General features: G+C 47.2%; 1 protein-coding gene across 5 annotated transcripts; it reads left to right on the top strand.

The window, feature by feature from the left end:
- Positions 1-530: 530 nt before the first annotated feature.
- On the top strand, positions 531-20,964 carry LOC310844975 (matrix metalloproteinase-23-like). Of its 5 annotated transcripts, none has more exons than XM_083739817.1 (9): positions 531-624; positions 5,459-6,391; positions 7,020-7,147; positions 8,483-8,619; positions 14,281-14,448; positions 15,098-15,262; positions 16,607-16,720; positions 16,895-17,027; positions 20,189-20,964. In XM_083739817.1, exons 2-9 carry the CDS (start codon positions 6,236-6,238, stop codon positions 20,403-20,405), a joined length of 1,218 nt encoding a protein of 405 aa, XP_083595943.1. In that variant the 5' UTR covers positions 531-624; positions 5,459-6,235; the 3' UTR covers positions 20,406-20,964. The 5 variants fall into 5 exon arrangements, 4 of the variants coding, with proteins under 4 accessions (XP_083595943.1, XP_083595941.1, XP_083595942.1 ...); XM_083739815.1 differs by having other exon boundaries at positions 584-674; XR_014564405.1 differs by lacking the exon at positions 531-624 and adding an exon at positions 18,396-18,465 and having other exon boundaries at positions 4,096-6,391; positions 20,189-20,242.
- Positions 20,965-24,693: the final 3,729 nt, after the last annotated feature.

Raw genomic sequence — 24,693 nt, 5'->3', positions numbered from 1 at the left:
CACTGACGGGAGTCATATCCAGTGCATGTTGAGGTTTTTCGGAGAGGATCAGCCTTCGAAGCATTACTCAAATGTTAGTTTTTGCTTCACTATGGAAATCGGTCAATAACTGTTGAGACAGTAGAAACTGCCTATAAAAACCAGGCAGCCAGCAGGGAGATGTCCTGGAGATGGTCAGAGTGAATTCTACTGTGCCGCATCGCAGTCCTGGACCCTACAAAAAACGAAACCTTGAAGAGGATTTTTAGTCAAAGCTCACTTTGCACTTGGAAAAGGGTTGTTCTCTTCATATAACTTTGCTTTTCCAACCTTTTGGGCTCTGATGTAGCTGCTTTAGTGCTTTACCAGCTCAACCTTCCTATTAGTATTTTTGGGTTTAGTGGCAGTTCACTGAGCCAATCCACCTCCCCTGCTTTTCCAGGCCAGCCAGAAAGTGGATGCTGTCACTCTACACATTAGGCTGTGGCGTGGAGGTGTTCCTTATGTTGCTGTCGTGAATGGATTCTGGATTCTGCAGTGTCATAGAAGGCTCCAATTGAAAATGTTATCTTGCTGCTGTGAAGGAACTTCACCACCAGGGGGATTTATTCTCTGTGAAACCTGCGAGCATTGTTCAAGCAGTGGGTGGTTGCACATGCTTCTCTTAGTCTCTCACGGCAAATCTAGCCTGAAAGGTATGTGACATAGGTGATTGGCAGACTACAGGGGAATAATTATTCAGGGTATCAAGTCAGGGCCAGGTAGAGTGGACAGAAACAATGTGATTCATCTCACTGAATGCATCAGCCTGTTTATGGGGGGGCCTTGATAAGCCACTTGATTTTGCAGCCAGGCTTACCCTGGCTTACCCTGTCAAATGCCTAGCAGGCTACAAGATATAGCTGCCTTTGGCTAGTTGTCAGAGGTGCCCAATGGATGGCCAGACAGCTTGCGGATTGCAGTGGTCATGCTGGAAGCGGAAAGCACAGTAGACTAGAGCCTGCTTATCTTTCGTTGCACAGCTGCCTCAGAGAGTTGGCCAGTTTTGTCTTTATCCACCTAGTAATAGCTGACTCTACTTCCCTCTCAACTCCTAGCCCACCCAGATAGGAAGGAATAATAATAATAATAATAATAATAATAATATTTTATTTATACCCCGCCCTCCCCAGCCAAGGCCGGGCTCAGAGCGGCTTACAAGCAATAATAAAAACAAGATGAATGATTACAACTTAAAAACAAAAATAAAATACAACATTAAAATAATGGAACATTAAAATATTAAAATGTAGCCTCATCGCAGGAGGAGAAGGAAAAGAAAGAAAGAGGAAAAGAGAGAGAGAGAGAGAGAGAGAGAGAGAGAGGGAATCAAATTGGCTCCAAGCCAAAGGCCAGGCGGAACAACTCTGTCTTACAGGCCCTGCGGAAAGAAATCAGATCCTGCAGGGCCCTGGTCTCATGAGGCAGAGCGTTCCACCAGGCCGGAGCCAGAGTTGAAAAGGCCCTGGCTCTGGTTGAAGCCAATCTAACTTCTTTAGGGCCTGGGACCACTAGGGTGTTGTTATTTATGGACCTTGAGGCTCTCCGTGGGGCATACCAGGAGAGGCTGTCCCGTAGGTACGAGGGTCCTAGGCCGTGAAGGGCTTTAAAGGTCAAAAGCAGCACCTTAAATCTGACCCTGTACTCCACCGGGAGCCAGTGCAGTTTGAAAAGCACTGGGTGAATATGCTCCCATGGCAGAGACCCTGTGAGGAGCCTCGCTGCAGCATTCTGCACCCGCTGGAGTTTCTGGGACAGCTTCAAGGGCAGCCCCGCGTAAAGCGAATTACAGTAGTCAAGCCTGGAGATGACCGTCGCATGGATCACTGTGGCCAGGTCGGGGCGGGAAAGGTAAGGGACCAACTGCTTGATGCGGCGAAGGTGGAAAAATGTCACCTTGGCTGTTGCTGTAACTTGCGCCTCCATGGAAAGGCTTTATCCAAGGCTTTATCCAAGCATCTGGTCAGTGTGTTCGGGGCCGAGTCAGTGTGGCCATCCATCAGCAGATAGAGCTGAGTGTCATCAGCATATTGGTGACAGCCCAGCCCAAAGCTCCGGATAATCTGGGCAAGGGGGCACATAAAGATGTTAAAAAGCATCGGGGAGAGAATTGCGCCCTGTGGCACTCCACACACCAAGGAGTGGCGCGACGACATTTCCCTCCCTAATGCCACCCTCTGTCCCCGACCAGAGATAAAAGAGCACAACCAGTTACGGGCTATGCCCTGTATCCCTACATCTGCAAGGCGGTGGTCCAGAAGATCATGATCGACCATGTCAAAGGCTGCTGACAAATCTAAAAGGATCAGCAGTCCTGACCCGCCTCGATCCAGTTGTCTACGGAGATCATCTGTTAGGGCAACCAGAGCCGTCTCCGTCCCAAAACCAGGACGGAAACCGGACTGAAATGGATCTAATGCCGATGTTTCCTCCAGAAACCTACCAAGCTGTTCAGCAACCGCTCTCTCAATTACCTTACCCAGGTATGGAAGATTTGAAACTGGGCGGTAATTGGATAGGTCTAAGGGATCTAATGAAGTTTTTTTTAAGAGTGGACACACCACTGCTTCCTTCAATTCCCCTGGGAATGTCCCCGTGTCAAGGGACAAATTGATAATACAGGGGAGCCCTAGGAAATACTAAAATCCTGAGACAATGCGCCCTGCATTTCCCAGCCAAATCCCTCTCGCTATGCACAGAACCAGCCTACCGCACCCTGTCTTTCCCAGGGATCAGAGCATTTACTGTTTTTTCACACCTGCAATCTTACGCTCCTATATGAACCCAAGTGGCTTAGACATATGGGAGATCACTAGATTCCCAGATTTTGGCAAACACACACTGCAGACCCCAGTAGCCAAGTACAAGAAGTTTTATGAATAAAGGAAGGAAAGGAAGAAGGCAAAGGGATAAGGCAGGTTTTTTGTTTTTTTTAAGGAGTGTTGTGGCTGAAAGCTACCTATCGTGACAAAAAAAAAACCTGGCTTCTTAGACTATTCACAAGCTTTATAATGTTGATGGGCATGTTCTGATGGCTGAGGGCAGATGATGAACCCCAGTAGTAGGGAGGGAATCAGCAGATCCTGATGTGAGGAGTAGGGAATAAGGCAACAACTCAGATTTAAAGGGCTTTTTTTCGCACACTGGTTTGAGTGGTCAAAAGGAGACAGGTGTCATTCAGAGCCTGTGTCACAGTTGATACCTTCGGTGGGGAAGTGGGAAGGTGCTATACACCTTGGGGCAGATGGAGCTGGTTATTTTTCCAAATTTCCTGCCAGACAGCAATGGAAGAACAAGAGATCAGGCTCACAGTGGTTATTATAGAGCCTTATGCCGGGAGACCCAAATGCAACTCCCCACACTTGCATGAAGCTCACAGGCTGACATAGGCTAAGTTAGACTAAGAGTAACTAGCCCAATCTAGTGACCGTAAGTATAAAAGGGTAGGGGAGTATATTGATGTATTCTGGCTTGAGTTCCTTCCAGGAAAGGCAGGATATATAAATTAAATAAAACTGGAATCCAATGACTTCCTCACCAACAAACTCTGGCAATCTCACTTCCAGGCTCAAGTGGCTTTATTTACATTTCCATGCTGATTAACTGTTAGCATTAGAAAGAAGTTGAACAAGTACAACTAACCACTTTAGACTCGGTCCCCTGCTTACAGTGAACCCTTAGTAATTTTCTTAAGTGCCAAACTAGGAATAGGCTAATTTCATCCATCAAAACCCTGTTTTTAATATTAAGCACCAGAAAGTTAATGTAGGGTTCCCATTATTTCAAGAAGTGAAAATCCAGACGCAAAAGTTGTTGAGCTTTTGGGAAGGTCTTTTTTGGGAATGTCCTGCCATGGCTCAGCATCAGTATCACTAGCAAGATCTCCTGCTACTCGTGAGTGGGAGAACAACTGTTAGGCACTTTTGCAAATTTGGAACTTTAAATTTGGCAGGGCTGGTGCACCAGATGGAACACTCTCTCTCTCTCTCTCTCTCTCTCTCTCTCTCTCTCTCTCTCCCTCCCCCCTTCCTTCCTTCCTTCCTCCCTCCCTCCCTCCCTCCCAAAACAAAACAAAATGTCAATTTATCACAGCTCCTCCATGGCTCCTATATTTTAGCTCTGGTCCTAACTCCACCATGATGAGTTCTCAATCACAGAGGAACCTGGAAGAGGAGGTAGGGTTAAAACAGTGCAGGAAACGAGAGGAGCTTGAAAAAATAGCAAATACTGCCCTCCCCATCTCCATGCAGATTTCAACCAGAGTTTTCCATGCAGGCCAAAGCAGCACAAGTCTTCGCTTGTCTGTAGTGTTGATTCTGGCCTGGGCAGCTATTCTGGGACAGTAAGAGGCAGTGTGCAAATTCGGAGTAGGAAACGGCTGGCCTTTGCTGAGCAAGAGGGGCTGCACCAAGAATATGCTGCACTCTCCAAAAGCTGCTGGCTGGGTACTCTGCTTGCAACTGCAGCCCACACAGAGGCCCTGAGGACATCTACATGTGGCGAGTGCTTGCACAGGCTGAAAATGTGAACATGGGACGCTGCCCTGTATTGCACCAGGGAATTCATCCATCTGTCAGTGTCGTCTACACTGACTGGCAGTGCGGCTTTCTGGGTTTTCAGTTGGGAATCTTGCCAGTCCTGCCTAGAGGTGCCTTGCAATGCAATTGAGATCTTCTGCAAGCTTAACACTAAGCTCTACAATCCTTTCCTTCCACGCCACTGAGGTTTGCTGGAGGACAGCGCCCCCTTCTGTCCTGATCACAGCAGCGTCGATACTTGCTAACTGTTAACAGTTGCTTCTCCCTCCCCATCTAATGTTTTCTTTGGCATGCTTGAATCTATACTGCTGGGTCTTCCAACAGTAACTCCATTTGGTTTAGCCCCAGACCTACGTCTGGAAAGGGAGAGCCTTGTGACAGTTGGAGCACTGCCAGTGGTGAAGGCCTGGCAACACGGATGTGTGGCTAGGCCTTTCCGGTCTCGCCCTTTCCCTTCAGACAGAAGCAGCAGCAGGTAAGATTAAGGAGGGCATCACCAGGACTGCAGGACAAGATGCCTCTCATGCTTGGGAGGGTGGGGTAAGATGTACTCTTTGCAGGAAGGATGGTGACCAAAACACTTAATTCAGAAGCGAAACAGAATTAAGGCTGTAAGCTGAGTTACATCTACATCAGTTTTGCATAATGCATATTCTGCTTTTTTGCAAACACATTTGTTTGGGGTGCTCCTGTTCCAGCCTTCTTGTACCTTCTGCCTTCCAGTAGTAGTAGAAGTAGTAGTAGTAGTAGTAATTTATTATTTATACCCTGCCCATATGGCTGGGTTTCCCCAGCTACTCTGGGCAGCTTCCAACAAAATAGTCAAAATATAATAAATCCTTTCCCCCTTTCTGACCTTGCTGTACAGCCTTCTCCTCTTTATCCCTCTTCCTGTGTTTCAGCACCAAAAATATTGCAGCAACAGATGAGAAAGGCTGGCAGCTTTAAGGCTGTAGGGAAGCAATAAAGAGTTCTATGCTTGGTCCGCCAGAAGGTTCGTCAAGTTCTGCAACCTGCCACATGATGAATCTCGCAAGCTCAGCTAATACAGCCAACAGCTTTCTGTTCTTTTGTTCCTGACAACTGGTATTCAAAAACACCTTGTCTGCTGCAGAGGTTCCAAATGGCTTTGCAGGTAGGCTCATCCTCTCTGAATTTGCCTGCATCTATCAAGGAAAGAACAAATACATCAGTGGCTGTCATCACACTGGCTGTGGCAAACTGCGGGGTGGCCTCAGCCTGGTGGTTGAGCATCTGCTTGGCATGCAGAAGGCCCCAGGGTCAACCCCCAACATCTCAAGGGAGGGCTGGCAAAGATTCCTCGCACACAGCCACACAGAGCCATCGCCGGTCCGAGCAAACACTCCTGGGCCGGGTGGCAACTTCCTGTGTAATTTCATACATTCGTTGCGCCTTGTGGTTGCGGTGGCGAGGAACTGGGATGTCGGCGGTTCTCTGGATCGTAGGGAAGAGATGGGAGTCTGCATCTGGAAGTTCCAGCAGGCGCCTGCTTTTGTTCCTGTATATTTTGGACAGATGGATCCAATCTGGCGAGGCTGGGGGCTGGCCGTCTTGCGGCAGCAGCGGGGCTCCTTTTTGCAAAGCTGCACATCTTCATGGGGTAGGCAGCAGCGATGGGCGAATCCTAGAGGCCCAGGACGTTGGCAGGAGTGGCCTCAATGCAGAGTCCTGGACTTCCTTCAGCTCCGAGGCCCCCTGTGTGCCCCAAAATGTCAAAGTGGGGCTGGGCAGCAGCAGTAGCCGCTGGAGCAGCAGCAGTTGTATTCGTTCTGCTGCCGGCAGCTCCTTGGATTCTGCAAGATGTGGAGGCAGAGGTGAGTTGGGGGGGCTGTGCCTGGCAAGGGAAGCTGATGGAATGCGGTTGACAGGAATTGAGGGGGGGAGGAATTTAGAGGGGGGTCTCTTCGCTGTTAGATGGGAGCAGCTTTCTACAGAGAGGAAACATTTGTCCCTGGAAAGGGGATGCAAATTAAACAATAAACAGTTCCACTCAAGTTCACGGTGGAGGGAGGAGAGGTTGCAAAGGGGATGGTCAAAGGTAAGACCTTTGCAGGGCAATCCTAGGCATGCCTGCGACTCAGAAGTTCCGTGAGGCTTACTCCCAGGTGAGTGTGCACAGGGCTGCAGCTTCAAATTCTTTCTTCCACGCACACCTCCCTCCCCCTCTCCCTGGTAGCTTCTCACAAACCCCTTTTCCTTGACAGCCTCAATTTGCTGGAGGCTCCCAAAAGGTGGGTGAGGAATTTCTCCACAGGGCAGCCAGCCAGGAAGACTAGCATTTGCGTAGCTTGAGGTTAAGGGGAGTGGCATGTGTGTGTGAGAGTGTGTGTGTGTGTGGGGGAGAACATGGGATCCTCCAAGTTTAAGACTAGAATGGGGCTTTCAGCTGGAATGGCTCAAAAGATTTGCTGAATGGCCTCCCCTGCCCTTGCTTTTTTACAGGGGGACGAAGCAGCCCAATCTGTTGTGGCTTCTGCTACTTGGCAACCCAACAAAGGCTTGACCAGAAGGAGGCGCTATGCAATCAACCCTCTAGGCTACAAATGGGACCACGTGAATCTGACCTACAAGTGAGCATGTTTATTTGGGGTGGGGAACCAATAGCCTAGTTATTGCAGGCTTACTAAATACAGTGTCACAGGGCAAGTTATTGTTATAAGAATTTTTTGGGGGAGCTGTTGTGTTGCTCCGTTGCGGCCTTTGATACCATCGATCATGACATCCTTCTGGACTGTCCAGAGGAGTTGGGAGCTGGGGGCACTGTCATACAGTGGTTCCGCTCCCTTCTCCTGGGCTATGTCCAGAAAGTGGTGTTGGGGGATGAGTGTTCAGACCCCTGGGCGCTCACTTGTGGGCACTCACTTGTGGGGTGCCTCAGAGCTCCATCCTCTCCCCCATGCTTTTTAACATCTATGAAGCTGCTGGGAGAGATCATCAGTATGTTGGAGGATGGATGGCAGCTAACAGACTGAGGTTTACTCCTGACAAGACAGAAGTATTGTTTGGGGGGGGGCACAGGGAGTGGGCAGGTATGGGGGACTCCCTGATCCTGAACGGGGTAACTGTGTTCCTGAAGGACCAGGTGTAGCCTGGGAATCATTTTGGACTTACAGCTGTCCATGGAGGTGCAGGTTAATTCTGTATCTAGGACAGCTGTCTACCAGCTCCACCTGGTACGCAGGCTGAGACCCTCTCTGCTTGCAGACTGTCTTGCCAGAGTGGTTCATGCCCTGGTTATCTCCCACTTGGACTACTGCAATGCGCTCTATATGGGGCTAGCTTTGAAGGTGACACGGAAACTACAATTAATCCAGAACGCGGCAGTTAGACTGTTGATTGGGAGTGGCTGCTGGGACCATATAACACCGGTCCTAAAGGATTTCAATGGCTCCCAGTGTGTTTCTGAGCACAATTCAAAAGTGTTGGTGCTGACCTTTAAAGCTCTAAATGGCCTCACCCCAGTATACCTGAAGGAGTATCTCCACTCCAGTTGTTCAACCCAGACACTGAAGTCCACCTCCAAGGGCCTTCTGGTGGTTCCCTCACTGCGAAAAGTGAGGTTACAGGGAACCAGGCAGAAGGCCTTCTTGGTACTGGCACCCTCCCTGTGGATTTTGCCACTGGTATGTATGGCTAGACTCAGTGGTTTTTTGCGCGTGGTATTCATATTTCAGTGAAAGTGCTGTGGTTGCCATCAGGAAAGAGAGAGAAAGAGAGGTGAATAGCATCACCCAAAAAATACTGGCTAGACTGACCATTTGAGGATTGTATCCTCCCTACAGCACCCCCTGGTGGAAGAACCTACCAGCCCAATAGTTTGAAATCACCCCAGTCTTCCGCTGCTCATAATGTTCCTGGTTATGCTTTCCTCCTGGCTTATTCTCTGTACCTCTTTCTGGCTGCAGGATTGTACAGTTCCCCAGCACCCTCAACAAGGTGGACACCGAGCGAGCCATAGCGAGCGCCTTTCGCATGTGGAGCGATGTTTCTCCCCTCAGCTTCCGGCGCTTGGCCCCTACCCAGCTGGCAGACATCACTATAGGTAGGAGCTGTATAATGAACCCATCCCTAATGCAATATTACTGTGTCAGGAATATCTTGCCCAAGGCACCTGCCACTGCACACCAGTCTGGAGGGGCCACTCCTCTAATCCTGCCCACCACCCCATTCCCTTGCTGTCAGTCATTTTCCCACCAGCTCCTCTGTCACTGTAGTTTCCTACTCGCTTTTCATATTCCAAGTGGAAAGTGAAGCTGTTGCTTCCAGAAATGGTTTTGAGGAGCAGGTAAGAACCTCAGGCGCTCCCAGCTGCTGCATCAAGACAAAGGCCCATCTAGTTCAGCATCCCTGCTCTTGCAGTGGCTGAATTGATCATAGAAATCACAGAACTGTAGAGTTGGAGGGGGGACCCTGAGTCCAACCCCCTGTAATGCAGGAATATGCAGCTGTCCCATACATGGATCGAACCTGGAACCTTGGCGTTATCGACACCACGCTCTAACCAAGTGAGCTATCCAGGCTGATGCCTATGCAAAGCCCCCAGGCAGGACCTGAGGGCAACAGCAACTAGCATTCAGAGCCTTACTGCCTTTGATAGGGCAGGTATATCCTAGAAGGGGTTGCGATCTTCTTGTCTCCAAGATCTATTTCTGCATATCACATATGACTATAGTGGTGCCATTTTGATTTTTATTCCACATGTGAAAACACTCAAGGTTGGGACTTCCCTGGAAATATAAGAAAGTGCCTGTGATAGTGCCCAGATGCTGTGGGTTGGTCTGCCTTGTGCTCCCAGACGTGGATTTAGCTCAGCACAACTGGTTCCCCTGCCCTGGGCGTAGAGCTGAGGGAAGTGCCAGAGGGCCTTGCAACTATGACACAAGGCATGTGCAGAATGGAAGGCGAGAGGTGGGGGGACCCACACACAACGACCAAATTTTGACCATGCACAGGACACCGCTGAAATTTGAAAGACCAAAGTCCATCCCTGGTGCTTCTCTACCTCCTCTCCCCCCTTTTGCTACTGTTTTAACATCTCTTCCAAACTGCTTCTGGCATAACCCAAAGAGCGGAAGAGAGACTTCCCCTGGCAGATTTATTACATCTGGGCTAGTTGGAGAAAGTTCAAAGGAGCTCAGCAGAGATGAAAAAGGCAGCAGAGGGAATGGAAGACACATGGAGAGAGGCAGCAGGAGTGGGATTTATTTTGCCTGGATGCAGGAGTATGGGGGAGAACAAGAGAAACTGTTGGTCTAAATGCGTGATTGTTACTTAAACAGAGGGGCTGTAGGAGAATGATTTGTGTCTTGTGTTTCTGAAGGGAGATTTGGTAAGCGACAAATATCCAACATAAAATAAGCTGGGGATTCCTAGCCTTGCTTTGGTTCAAGGAAATGGTTTGTAGAGGTTGCCAACATGTTGCCTTCCAGATGTTGTAGGCAACCATTCCCATGGCCACTGGCCACTGGTCATGCTGGCTGAAGCCGATGGGAGTCTGATACATAACGTTGGCTACCCCTGGTTTAGAGTTTGGTGATGCTACATCTTTGTCCCATCTATGATTGTGGGATTCACACCTTTTCTCAGATATTTTCTGTTGCATCGAGGCACCCGGGTCATAGGACAGGGGCTCAGAACCTATTCTCTTGACTACAATACAATGCTTCTTTCAATTCTGTGAGCTGCCCTAAGGGGTGGTTGATGAAGGGCGATGTGTAAATTTAATAAATAAAATAATCCTAATTTCAGCAGGGGAGAGGAACCCCTGAGGGCATCAGGAATGGCCTCCGCAGGCACCATGTTGGAACACCCCCTACTCTAAGATAAAGACCATGTCTGTATTCATTTATACTCGGCTTCTTGCACTTTTGCCAATCATTAGTAGGGAGGCTGGAGAAATTTATTCACAACACACATACACCCCACGTGTTGTTAGACCCTTCTTCAGAGCCTCAAAATGCAAAGGAGAAAAGGCTCTGGTGTTAACGGATATAAGACCTTTAAAATGAAAGCACCATTTTTGTTCTTTCTGCTGCTTTCTTCTCTCTCTCCCTGCATTCAGATTCTATAGTTCTACAATTTCTCCCAGAGACCCCTAAATTATGGCTTAGTTCTCAGTGAGGCAGGGAAACCTGATTCTGGCCTGTACCACTTCAGTTTGCTGGTGGGGGAATCACAGGATTGAATGCTCCTCCAGAAAAAGTTTCAGCACACAGAAAATAAATAATCTCAAGGAGATGACTCTTCTGCCTGACATGCTAGCTTGCCAGGTGGAATGGAATTGTTTTTGTGTGGGCAAACATTCAGTCCAGAAATCTTCAATAAAAGGAGATTTCTGAATGTCTCATATTTGCTTGGCTCCTGGTCTGCAGAACAGGGAAGCACGGCATTCTCTTATCCCACAAAAACAAAACCTAACACCTACCCATCATGGTTCTCTTAAACTGGTTCTGCTACCACCGTTCAGTCTAACTTATTTCCCCAGTAACCTGGCAGCTGTGAGGTACAGGAGTAATATTAAACCAGTCAGGTACAGATACAATATTTAACAAAGGTATTTGAATAAATAAATTGAATAAATGAAATACTTGCATTTATTTATTACAAGATTATTCTGTGCCCAAGCTTATCTGGTCCCTTTAAAATAGCACTGGCTCTTTGGATGAGTCAACCCAAGAAGGTATAGGGTTATAAAGGCCAGGTCTAGCCGCCTGAGAAACAGTTTCTACGCTAATGCAATTCTGGTTCTAAACGCAGCATAAGGGGTCTCTGTAGTATAGTGTATTTTAAAATGGGGTTTTAGAGTTTTTAGGGGGTTTTGAATGTTTTATGTAGTTTTTATGTAGTTTTATGTAGTTTTGTGGTAGTTTTATGTAGTTTTATGTAGTTTTTCAATATCATTGTTCCGCAAGGGACAATGACAATAAAGATATCGTAATCATAAAAACTTGTAACTGTCACTTGAAATGGCAATTACTTATTGTCCCAGGACAGCTTGAAGGAAGCAGTTCATCCCCCCTATTTAAAACCCCTTAGCCAAATTACCGCTTTATTATCTCCACCCCCTGGTTAAACCTCACTAGCGAGATAACGGAGCTGGAAAGCTCCTTTCCCAAGTGTTTACTGACCTATTGAAGCTCAGGTTTGCCTTGCTGCCCTGCCCTGGAAGTCTTCCCTCTGGTCCTCTTCCTACCAGTCACCAGAGGCTGCCGTCCCACGCTGCTTCTCACGCCTCCCTCCAGTGCTGCAGATGGGTTTCCCCACCGTCTCTTCAGCCTCTGTCCAGCTCCATAGCTCATCTGGCAGAACACAAGACTCTTAATCTCAGGGTGATGAGTTTGAGCCCCACGTTAGGCAAAAGATTCCTGCATTGAAAGGGGTTGGACTAGATGGACCTTGGAGAACCCCTGTCTCACTCTACAATTCTATGATTCTAAGTCTTCTGCCACAAAGGCACTCCAGTGCCTGCCTCTCAGGTCTTCCTCTGCTTCCTTTGATTCTCTGCTGTTTTCTTCTGGCTGACTCCAGCTAACTAACTCCTTTCTCCCCAGCTCCTGGCTATATATACCATTCTTCTGGCCCCTCTTAGTCCAGCTCCAGCCAATCACACCGTCTAACTGAAAATTCCATACCTGAACCCACCAATTGAAATATGAGTCCCTTCAAACCTTGTTATTCACAATGAGAATTCTGACACCAGCTGTCAGTTAAGGCCCCAAGTGACAGTTAAACGAACTTCTGCTGGACCAGAGAGAGGACTTCCCACACCAAATGCACTGCAATGCAGTTTACAATGCAGATGTCGGAAGACATGACACAATACCTGTTAAAGCTTATATCAAATGGATAGGATTTCGGCATGAAGGAAAAGGAAAAAGTTACAGAAGTTGGCCAAGTCCTCTTCAGATGTTCACACATCTTGGGTGGTAATCAACTGCATTATACTCTGAGTAGACTCATTGGAAATAATGCCTCAAACTTAGACATGGTTGTTAATTACAGTGGGTCTACTCTGAGTAAAAGTTAGTTGAACACCACCTGTTGGATTCCACGATACCAATCGCAGACTCACAACTAACTCAGGTCCAAGCAAAATCTGACTGACTGAGCAAATTTGGTCTCTTCCACCAAGGGCTCCCTGCTGATGAGCAGAGAGTTGGCAGTGGGCGGTGGGAGAATCATGTAGTCCACCCTCCTGCGATGCCCTGTGGTCCCTTCCAACTCTACAAATTCTATGTTTGTGGCAGTGGCCCAAAGGGCCGCAATCAATGCAATAATGTGTACCCCTGTAAATCCTTGAGTATGCTTCTGATAGAGAAGTTATGGTAGCCTGTTACTTTAAGAAACTGCTGATTCTGCAAGTTGCCCCTCCCCAATTGGGGCAGAAATACAGCTAATATGTAAATCACAAAGATACAGCATAAAGCTAGAACATAAGTTGCTACATGATGCAAATGGCTGCACGTAACACAGGTTCCCAACATGCACACTGACACAATGTATTCATCATGCAGGATCATAGCAGAACACGGTGGGAATCAGAGCTTAGTCAGCAGAAACAGCCAATGCTTATGCGTATGGTTAGTCCAACAACTTAAATGAGGCAATGATGTATATGATTGGTGGAAATTGAAATGCTTTGTTTGAAACTTTATAAATACCACTGCCCGAACCACTGGGCGGGACTGCAACCTTAGAGGAGCTATCCCATTGTAACCTATTGCTTTGCAGTAAACAACGTTGGACTCCTAACTCTTCTCGTTTCTGAGTTTTATTGGCGTAAACTCAGGAGATAAACTGTTTTCTGGCTTACGTCATGTTTAGTTGGAATCTCCTTTCTTGTAACTTGAATCTATGGGTTCGAGTCCTCACCTCTGCAGTTTACTGGATGGTATTAGATTGGCCTGATCACTGCAGATGGTGACAGCAGTCACGAAATTAAAAGATGCCTGCTTCTTGGGAGAAAAGACAGCATCTTAAAAAGCAGAGACATCACCTTGCCAACAAAGGTCCGTATAGTGAAAGCTCTGGTTTTCTCAGTAGTGATATATGGAAGTGAGAGCTGGACCATAAAGAAGGCTGATCACCGAATAATTGATGCTTTTGAATTATGGTGCTGGAGGAGACTCTTGAGAGTCCCATGGACTGCAAGAAGATCAAACCTATCCATTCTGAAGGAAATCAGCCCTGAGTGCTCACTGGAAGGACAGATCCTGGAGCTGAGGCTCCAAGACTTTGGCCACCTCATGAGAAGAGAAGACCCCCTGGAAAAGACCCTGATGTTGGGAAAGATGGAGGGCACAAGGAGAAGGGGAGGACAGAGGACGAGATGGTTGGACAGTGTTCTCGAAGCTACCAGCATGAGTCTGACCAAACTGCGGGAGGCAGTGGAAGACAGGAGTGCCTGGCGTGCACTTCTGTCTAGGGTCCAGGGGGTCACGAAGAGTTGGACACGACTAAACAACTAAACAACAACAACATTAGATTGGCCTAGGACTGCTGGGAACTGCTGTCCAGAACACCAGGTTGGCAAATCCTCTGCCAGGTTCTCTCTCTCTCTCTCTCTCTCTCTCTCTCTCTCTCTCTCTCCTTATCTTACCTTGCTGGATTGTTGGGATAAATGACGGAAACTTTGTGCACTGCGTTATGGGAGCAAATGCTGGCAATAACCAAGCCCTCTGTCTTCTTGGCTGCCGCCAAGCAGGTTTCTACACGTTCAACCACACCGACTGCTGGTTCTCCCCACTGCACCCTTGCTTCGATGGGCTCAATGGGGAGCTGGCCCATGCCTTCCTCCCTCCCCGCGGCGAGATCCATTTCGACAATCATGAATTTTGGATTCTGGGACGCTCCCGCTTCAGCTGGAAGCAAGGTACCGTGCACAAAGTAGCCTCTACACGTTTTGGTGAGGGCAAGAGAGTGGATGGTTTTTGCTATCCCCCAGGGGCCTCTCTAGCTGGCCCTTGGAGAGGAGGCCACGCCCCCTCTCTGCAGACCACAACTCTGCATGTGCCTCAAATGTCTTTGCCTATCTGAACTGTGATATTGCCTCTGACATATCTGAACGGAAGGAGTCTCTCTGTGTAGAAACACTTGACTTTAGTGTGGCTTGAATGCACCTTGCTGTACAAAGCAGGGGCCACATTCACCCCATGTCAACTCTCCAGGGGCTGCATCCAGCAGTGAATGTGGCCACTGGCTCTTGCACAGACACTCAGATACGCAGCCCACCCGCTGCCCCCATGCGGATCTGTTGAGGAGAGGGTTGAGGGCTGGAGCCTAACAACACCACTATTTTGAAATATTAAGTGGTATATCAGTGCTTTCTAATACACACATTTTGAAGCCTAGAGGTTCTCCATCCCTCTCAGAAGAGAGTGAGACTGGTGGGATGTTGTTCCAGAGGTTCCTATAACTTTCTGCATGGGCTTCTCTTTGGAGCTGGCCTGCAGAGATGCCAGGCAATGGTGGCAGAGGAATTCCGGTCCTCTTCTTTTTCTCTTGCCTTCTCTCTTTGGCAGGCGTCTGGCTGAATGACCTGGTGCAAGTAGCAGCTCACGAGATTGGCCATGCCCTGGGGCTCTGGCACTCCCGGGACGCCCGAGCCCTCATGCACCCCAACGCCACCTACAGTAGGACATGGCGCATTGGCCAGGACGACGTCTGGGCCATACAGCGGCTGTACGGTGAGGAGCACACCTGGCAGGCGGTTCCAAACCAGTAAGCTCCAACATCTGGTACCAGTAGACTTCCCTGTTCAGCTTGGGAGCACCTGCACTGCTACAGGGCAACTGTGCGGAGATTTTCACTCCTTTGTTCATGCCTCACCTTTTCTCGGGTGCTGAAATGGGATGGGCTGCCCCTGGTTTCACAATATGTACACTATACAATATGTAGAATAAGCACAGGGACAATTCACAACAGCTGTTATTGGTGGTAATAATATAACCTTCCTAGATTAGCTCTGTAGTGGATTTGTTAAATTGTACACGCAGGCAGCTGTAGGCCAGAGGCAGAGAGAGTCAGCAATCCAGCTCACAGTCTTATGCAGCTGTTTCTGCTATCAGAATCCTTTTAGCAAACTTCCCCAGCCCACCTCCAAACTCCAGTTTTGATTTCTGCCCAAATGCAAACTTGTTTCATCCCTCTCAGCCCTTAATCTGAGCCTGACTTTCAGCTCCAGTTGAGGCAGGAAGGGGCAATGCCTCTCCAGCTGGCTTGGGCAGGTTGATGGCCTGTTTTGGACTAGGTTGCAAGAAGGCTTTGAATAGTATGTCTACAACTCCTGTTGGGCCAGAGCTAAAAGACGGCACTTGTGAGTTTGGATGACTACAGAGGAGCAGTCATGCTAGTCTGCTGTAGCAAAAAATATTGTGGCACCTTACAGCCAAACAGTTTTTTTATGGTTTTATAGACAGTAGCCCACCTCATCCAATCCAGGATGGCTACATTCTCTCTCCACTGTCAGAGGCTCTGAGTACCCGTCACTGGATATCTCAAGTCAGGAGTTGTTGCGCTCAGGTTTTTTGCATTGAGACATCTGGTTGGCCACTGTGAGAACAGGATGCAGGAGGACTTGATGGGCCTTTGGTCTGATCAAGCAGGGTTCATTTTCTTATCTTAAGCTGGCAGGTGTTATATACACACAGGTGTAGAGAAAAACAACTCAAACAGTGAAGGCAAGTGAAAATGAAATGTAAGGATTTCATCAAAGTTTAAATGTGTGCAAAATTAAGAACTGCGAGTTAATCAACATTTGTAGTGAGATGGAAAACTGTGATCTCTATTTAAGCCAGAATTGACAGAAATGAATTTCTTCATATATTTTAATTCAGCACACACACAAACACACACACACACACACACACACACACACACACACACACACACGTATATATACATATATATATTCAGCTTCATATATTTTAATTCAACTTGAAACCTCCTCTGCTCCCTGAAGCCAGATCTATTTCAACCAAGGTATAGACACAGCTGCTTTATGTGTGATCCCCCCCCCCTTCAATTTGCAGGCTGTGTGGATGAGAAGAGGCAGTGCCAGCTGTGGGCCAAAAAAGGCTTCTGCACACACCGACGGCGAGCCTTCATGAAGAAGCACTGCCCCAGGATCTGTAATGCCTGCTTTGGTGAGACCGGGAGCTCCTTGCTGCTCTTGCTCCGCTGTGGGCTCTCTGATTTTTTTGAAGGGGGGAGGGAGTGAGGGTTTGTTGTGCAAGAGCTCCAAACCAGCTTCAATTACGTAACCTGAATTTGAATCCCACCCCAAAATAGCAACAGTCATGTCTGTCTCTTTCTTACAGAGCACCCTGCGGCCACCACCGCCTCCTCCCTGCCTGTTCGGCCGTCGCACCTTCACACCAGATACATTTCCAAGGGCAAAGTCATCACCTTCCGCTGTGGACTCAACTCTTCCAGGTTGCACTTGCAAGCCAGGTGAGAACCCCTGTGTGTATTCTCAAGCAGACTCTACAACACTGGCCAGTGCGGTAAATAATATTTGCCTCCTGAACTGAGCACGGTGCATGTTTCTTTTAGAGCTCTGGAGAAGTAAGTGTGGCGTTCACACACAGGGTCCCCGGACGTTTCACGGTCTATTGACCCTGTGCCACCACTGCGGTTGCTTTCTTCGCTGCCACCACCCTGTATTTCACGGGGACACACGGAGTCCAGACAGTTGTTAACATAAACAAATAATCAAGTTTATTTTTAAGTGCAGGAATAAGCGTATGGTTTCGGTTTATTTTTCTCTTGTCAGTTTCTTAAATCTTAGTTCCTACAACTTCAAACTGAATTATTCCCAACTATCTGTCTAACTCCCTAACAATTCCTCTCACTCTCTCACAATACAACTCAACCAACCCACTGCGTATTCCACCCTCTTCCTTCTCCAACCCAAGCCTCAACTCCCAACTGACAACCCTCAACCATCAACTCCCAACTCCCAAACCTCAACTGCCAACTCCCAAACATCAACTGTCTTTTCAAAACTTCCCACTCTATCTTTTACTCCCCCCTTGCATTCTCACTGGCCAATCACATAACACCCATTTTAAACTCTTTCCTTGATGCATCCTAGGGGCAAACGCCACAGTAAGAAACCCTGTGATTTCTCTCCCACCCTGCCCAAAAGGCTGCAGCAATCCAGCCACCTGCCCACCTCCCTAACCCAACTTCTCTCTGTGGCCAGTGGGACAATATGGTGGGCATGAGGTTGGGGTGGTAGGCAGAGGGATTGTAGGTAAGATATAGGAGAGACATCTCCCTTCACTGCATGCTAAGAGCACAGTCCAAAATATGTTCCAAAACATTTAAAGCAATCATGGGAACCTTTTGTTATAAGAATTCTAAGGTCCCAAATATAAAATAAACGTTCATAAATGTACAAGGCAAGCACATACATAAGTATATAAACCACAGTGTCTGAAATAGTACAGGAGAGCAATCCTGAAGCCATTTTGACTCTCCCAAACCATTTTGATTACAGGTAGGTAGCCGTGTTGGTCTGGCGTAGTCAAAACAAAATTTAAAAATTCCTTCCAGTAGCACCTTAGAGACCAACTAAGTTTGTCATTGGTATGAGCTTTCATGTAGTGTGCATGCACACAAAAGCTCATACCAATGACAATGACAGTTGGTCTCTAAGGTGCTACTGGAAGGATTTTTTTTATTTTGTTTAAACCATTTTGACTCCCAAATTGTCCTCAATATATTTCTCTGCAAGGAGGGAGGAAATGGGGAAAGCCTTCTCTTTGTCTTTTAGCTTACAAATCCTGTCTTAAGGGCATATTTGTGTATGAATAGGGTGAGCCTGTGACCTGGATTCAGGAACTAAAAGTATTAACCATCACAAAAGAATGACCAGGCTGCCCAGGTAAAGCAATCAGTGACCATTATCAGGTATCCTGGCAGACAGGATTTCTGCTGTCGACTGCCTCCTTCTGTGATGTATGTATGATGTTTTAGAGGGTGGTGGTCTTGAGCTACAGGGTGAGCAATTTCAAAAGTCTATATAAGGGCTTGCACGCCAGTGTTCAGGGTTCTCTCCTCCCTCCTGTGTGTGTTGAGTGGGGACCCTGTTGCAACAGTTTAATAAAGTTCAGGCTTACTATTCGCTTTGCTTCTCAACATTCTCTTGTTGGCCTCTGTTATTTTCTCCCACCAAAAGGGAACCCACTTAAGGACTCTATATGGGCTCTTGGATACCCCATAAGGGAAAAGGAACAGTTTTCCCTATAACACTTTGTTCCCAGGGCAGCAGGACTGAACCCCAAAGTGCAGGAGGCCAGACAGGAAGTGACCAGGGCACCCCCTTCCCCCTCTCTGCCATCCCCTTTCCCCCTTCCCCCCCACTTGCATGGAATTAGGCCAAGGACCACATGGAATTTTGTCAACGGCCACGTGTGGTTCTTGGGTCACTGGTTGCCCACCCCTGATTTAAATTGATGGTACTCTCACACCCCTGCCAAACTTTATGCTGGGATTCATAGAATCATAGAGTTGTAAGGAACTCCAAGGATCATCTTGTCGAACCCCCTGCAGTGCTGGAACATGAATCCATACAAAGATTGAATCTGCAACCTTGGCGTTATCAGCACCACACTCTAAACAACTAAGCCAGGGGTCAGCAAACTTTTTCAACAGAGGGCCGGTCCACTGTCCCTCAGACCTTGTGGGGGGCTGGACTATATTTTGGAGAAGAAAAATGAACGAATTCCTATGCCCCACAAATAACCTAGAGATGCATTTGAAATAAAAGGACACATTCTACTCATGTAAAAACACGCTGATCCCAAGACCACCCACGAGCTGAATTTAGAAGGCGATTGGGCCGGATTTGGCAAGTGTTAAGGTCTTATTGTTTAATAAGTTATTGGTTAATATAAGGCAAGGTAACTCACTTTGTAGGTCCAGAGCAGGATGCTGTTAGCCTGCTCATCAATGGACACACAGCAATGTAGGGAAATGAGAGTAGCCACAAGCTAAAGGGTGGAGTGTTCACTCCAACCCGCAAGAACTGGAGACAATATTTAACTCGCAATTACCAGTTACTGCAGTGAACACCCGACCTCAATGTTACCACATGTGGATAGGTCCCTAATGAAACAAGGCGCTGTTAGGTGACAGAATACATATGGGAGGATAATCCCACATTTCCCTAGCCTGAAGTAGGGACGTTTGCCATAGTAGCATGTGAAATGCAGAGGAGCAAATGGATGTTGAAATATACTCGGAGTCGAGAATGGATTTCATGCTCTTTATTCAGCTCATTTATTCAGCGAGGAATGGAAGTTCCCCCAAAACGTCTGCTTTATATACATTATTTACACAATGGGCCCCACGTGATTGGCTAATTCTGGGATTCACCTGTAGGCCAATCAGGTTGCGGATTCACTTCCACCTGGAGCTGGATTGGGTGGCTCCTGCGGACCAATCAGACTGCTGCATTCTGGATCCTATTGTTCTAGGACCAATCAGACTGCTGCATTCTGGATCCTATTCAACTCAGTACATAATAGATGTGGTTTTGGTGAGGATGCGAATTGTGGGGCTAAGCTAGTCTCCTCCCTCTGACTCCTGCCTTTTCCCGCTTCCAGCTGGTATAAAGATGGAGAGCCTCTATCTCACTCGCTGCCAGGCTTCGAATTGCTGCCCAGCCAGGATCTGCGAGTCGTCGCCACTGAGTTCAGCGAAGGGAGGTACGCCTGTTTGATCCGCCACGGCAGCAGGACTCTCCGGGTTAATTCCTGGCAGATAAAGCTCAAGCCCAGAAGTCCTTTGCCTCCCACAATGGGCGCACAGGGGAGAGCATGAACAGGAGCAGCATTGTGTGAGATGTGTTTATAGTCCTAGCTGGTTTGGCACTACCCACATGGACCTGGCATGGCATCAGTCAGTCAGCCACTGCAGGCTCTGGTCTGGACTCACCTGCTCTGTTGCCAGATATCTTGATTCGGGAGGTCCTGTGGGGAGTAACATGCCCAGATTTTGGTACAGAACCTGGATGATGTGTTATTTGTCTTCTGAACCCACTGGGTTTTTACCTAATCACATCCAGAGGCAATAAGTTGAGTGTGTGTTGTCCCACTAATTTGGGGACAGGGTTAGAGTCACCTCAAGATTGTACCTGAGGCCTTCTGTATGCAGAGCAGATTCTCTGCTATTGAGTCTCACAACTCTTGCCACTTAAAAAACCTGTTGAAGCCAACATTATTCCAAGACCTGCAGCAGAGGTGGGGAACTTGTGGTCTGCCTGATGTTGTTGGGCTCCAATTCCCATCAGCTTGCCTAATGGTCAGGGAAGATGGGAATTGGGAGTCCAACAACATATGGAAGGCCACGTTATCCATGTGTGTGCTATCCCCGAGAAAAATTACTTCATTTGAGTACACAGAGCAATCCCACAGCCATCTAGGCTCATTTTGGAAAACCTTTCCCATTAGTTGTTTCACTCACAAATTCTTCAAATCCTGTTAATTAGATAAAGGTAAAGGTAAAGGGGCCCCTGACCATTAGGTCCATTCATGGCCGACTCTGGGGTTGCGGCGCTCATCTCGCTTTAGTGGCTGAGGGAGCCGGTGTACAGCTTCTGGGTCATGTGGCCAGCAGGACTAAGCCGCTTCTGGCGAACCAGAGCAGTGCATGGAAACGCCGTTTACCTTCCCACCGGAGCGGTACCTATTTGTCTACTTGCACTTTGACGTCCTTTCAAACTGCTAGGTTGGCAGGGTTAATTAGATAAACCTCTGCAAAACCGGTCTGGCAAGTATTTGTTAAAGCTAAAGCAGACTGATTGAAAGAGCATCTTCTGACTATCAATACCATAGATTCCGGCGTATAAGGCGACTTTTTAACCCCAGAAAATAGGTTAAAAAGTTGGGGGTCGCCTTATATGCCGGGTATGGGTGGCGTGGAGCGGAGTCCGCCCCGCCCCAGCAGCAGCAGCGAGCAGCAGGCTCAGCTCCGCTCCGGGTGGCTTTTTCCCAGCACAGAGCTGCCCAGCGTATTAGGCAACTGGGCTTATAAGACAAATCCCCAAATTGCAGCTGCTAATTTGGGGGGGTCATCTAATACGCCAAGTCACCTAATACGCCGGAATATATGGTAGGTATTTACCATTTCAAAGGAATGGACCAGACTAGGAAGGAAAGACAATCAGCAAATATTATTACCTATCTTGACAGACAGGAGACAAGCTACACTCTCAAATTTCTGTTGTTGACTGCCTTTTTCTGTGATGTTTGTACGATGCTTTTGGGTGGCCTTTAGCTAAGGGGCTGGGCAATATCTAAAGCCTTTAAAAGTTATTACGCTCCTTTGTTCAGGTCCTCACATCCTTGCAAGGGGACTCTGTTGCAACAGAAAATTAAAAGATCTTCCTTTTAAAATTTCTACTGGTTTCTGCCTCTACTCATGTTTCTATGACAGACTTGGGGGACACCGAGTCCCTTGATGGAGAGTTGGGCTGTAAATGCCAACCCCATTCCTCCTCCCCCTTGCCAGGAATTGGGGCCTCCTTCTGCATGCCAAGCAGAGCTCCGGTTTTTGCCCTGTGGATTCCTCCCATGAACACTGCCAATCTTCATTTGCCCTCTCTATGGGCTTGTCCATGGCAACTTCTGGAACTGGGCTGCCTCACACCTGTATTGCCTGAGGACAATCGTCATTTACCTCCAGTCCTTGAGAAACAGGTAGGCAGCTCAGGTCCCCATTTTGCATAGGAATTTATAGGCTTTGGGAAGTTTTTGAGTTCCTAGAGAAATTACACTGGCTTTTTCAGCTGGCGGATGAAGACTTATTTGTTCTTACACGATCTGGGAACTGACTGTTTTTTAAGGAGTGGGCTGATGTGGTGATGTTTTTATTGTAATGTTTTAATAAAGCACATACACACACTTCTGTTAATGTCCAACTCTTTTTTAATGATTGGTTTCCCCCTGTGTTTTGGGGACGCAGGTGGCGCTGTGGGTTAAAGCCTCAGCGCCTAGGACTTGCCGATCAAGAGGTCGGCGGTTCGAATCCCTGCGGCGGGGTGCGCTCCCGCTGCTCGGTCCCAGCGCCTGCCAACCTAGCAGTTCGAAAGCACCTCCGGGTGCAAGTAGATAAATAGGGACCGCTTACCAGCGGGAAGGTAAACGGCGTTTCCGTGTGCGGCTCTGGCTCGCCAGAGCAGCGATGTCACGCTGGCCACGTGACCCGGAAGTGTCTCCGGACAGCGCTGGCCCCTGGCCTCTTAAGTGAGATGGGCGCACAACCCCAGAGTCTGTCAAGACTGGCCCGTACGGGCAGGGCTACCTTTACCTTTACCTTTACTTTTCCCCCTGTGTTTTAGCTGTTTCTAGTTTATCAGCAAGCTTCATTGAATCCGTATTTGGAGGGGTGGGGAAATGGGATATAAATAAATATAATGATAACAATAATCTCAACATTTTCTAGACGGTCGGAGGGAATTTCCCACCCACATTTTATCTTCTTTTTTAAATTTTAAAATATCCCCTCCCATTATTTCTTTTTAAAAAATTCTTTCAGCATACAATGCTATAAAGATAAATAGTGATATATCCCACTTATTACACAAACTCATCTGATAGTGTGTGCAGTATAAATATGAAAATATATTCTTCTTTCTATAAGCAGAGGTTATGGCATTTGCCTCATGTTGTAGCTTGACTCATGTTTCCTAGAGATCATTCACCATGCAGCACCTGACAGATTAAATTGCTTCAAGGTATGATGAAGTTATATTGAAAACAATAGTTACTGGAATGCCAAACATAGCAGCCTTTGTATGATGCAATTGTAATCTGAAGCAAACGGAAACTTCTCAAGTAATCACAATGTTAAAAAGAGCTCAGTGCAAAGGTATCTAGCTTGCTTCCATCCTGTGCTAGACTTTTGAGTCTCTTTAGAATATGGCAATTTATTTTTACTTTATTATTAATTTTATTATGAAACAACAAATACCACAAACTAACAGGTAAGATAAATATATAACGAATATCAGAAAGCACATTTTGCAAAGAATTTGGGGAAATGACAAATTTTCAAATAATATTCAATTTCGGTGGATATTTTGCTCTTCTAACGTTCCCAACCGGGTATGTGGTTTTGCATTTTCCTACGTTTTGCTGTTGTTGGCATCCATCTGTCTCGGGAGACAATGGAGGGGTGAAGTCAAACTGTTGGAGAGTTACAGCACCTGCTGTGGCTGCAGAGACTGATATGGGAGAGACATGTTTTGTTGCAGCTGTGGCAGACGAAGGCGTCCGGTTGTGCTGCTGCAGATGCACCATGGCGTTTCTGTTGTGCCAGCGCCGGAGGAGGAAAAAACTTAAACACGTAGCAGAGTAATAAAAAATAGACCAGAGGCAATTGTACTTCATCCAGCAGAGCTTTTACTTTCTACTGAAGGCAAATGAGCATAAATGGTCACAAATCCAAAACATTCAGGACTGGCACAGTCCATAAAAAATCCAATTGCAGCAAAAACAATAAAACTTACAAACTTTTGATAAGGCTAAACTTTAACACTAAGCATACAGAAAATCAGACTAGAACAAAGAGACAGAAAAGAGAAAGCGAGTGAGAGCCAGGCTCCTCCTGACCTTACTATTATAGTCAGCACGACCTTATAGAAAGATAACAGAACCAGTTTAAACCAGCTGTACACAGCTTCCCAGAAGGAAAACAACCCAAACAAAAACCTCCTTCCTGTTTCTCTCACATAGAAATAAACCTTCTTTCACACAGAAGAGAAACCTTCTAGAACCCTCTTGAACTAATCAGGATAGGAAAGATCTCTACATACATTCTGTACTAAGAAATTAAAAGGGACAGTTTCTTCTCTCTGCACTCTTCCCAGCGGTAATTTGTATTTAAGAACATAGGAACAGCCTCCTGGATCAGGCCCATGGTCAGCATCTTGTTCTCACAGTGGCTAACCAGATGCTTGTGGGAAGAACGCGAACAGGAGCCAAACACATTGTTCTCTTCCTCCTGTGGTTCTCAGTTCTCTCCATGCTGTGCAGAATTGTATAAACTTATATTGTGTCACCTCTTTCTCACCTTCTCTGAACTAAAAAGTCCCAAAAGCTGCAACATT

This window comes from Podarcis gaigeae (genome assembly GCF_964106915.1).
Source record: "Podarcis gaigeae genome assembly, chromosome: 5".
NCBI lineage: Eukaryota > Metazoa > Chordata > Lepidosauria > Squamata > Lacertidae > Podarcis > Podarcis gaigeae.
The sequence above is the reverse complement of the archived record's forward strand: the minus strand, read 5'-3'. Positions and strand labels throughout refer to the sequence as shown.

Coding starts and splice junctions, on each gene's coding strand:
- LOC310844975 (XM_083739817.1), top strand. CDS start 6,236: ATGCAGAGTCCTGGACTTCCTTCAGCTCCGAGGCCCCCTGTGTGCCCC. Junction 7,148..8,482: donor CACGTGAATCTGACCTACAA/GTGAGCATGTTT, acceptor TTCTGGCTGCAG/GATTGTACAGTTCCCCAGCA. Junction 17,028..20,188: donor AGGTTGCACTTGCAAGCCAG/GTGAGAACCCCT, acceptor TCCCGCTTCCAG/CTGGTATAAAGATGGAGAGC.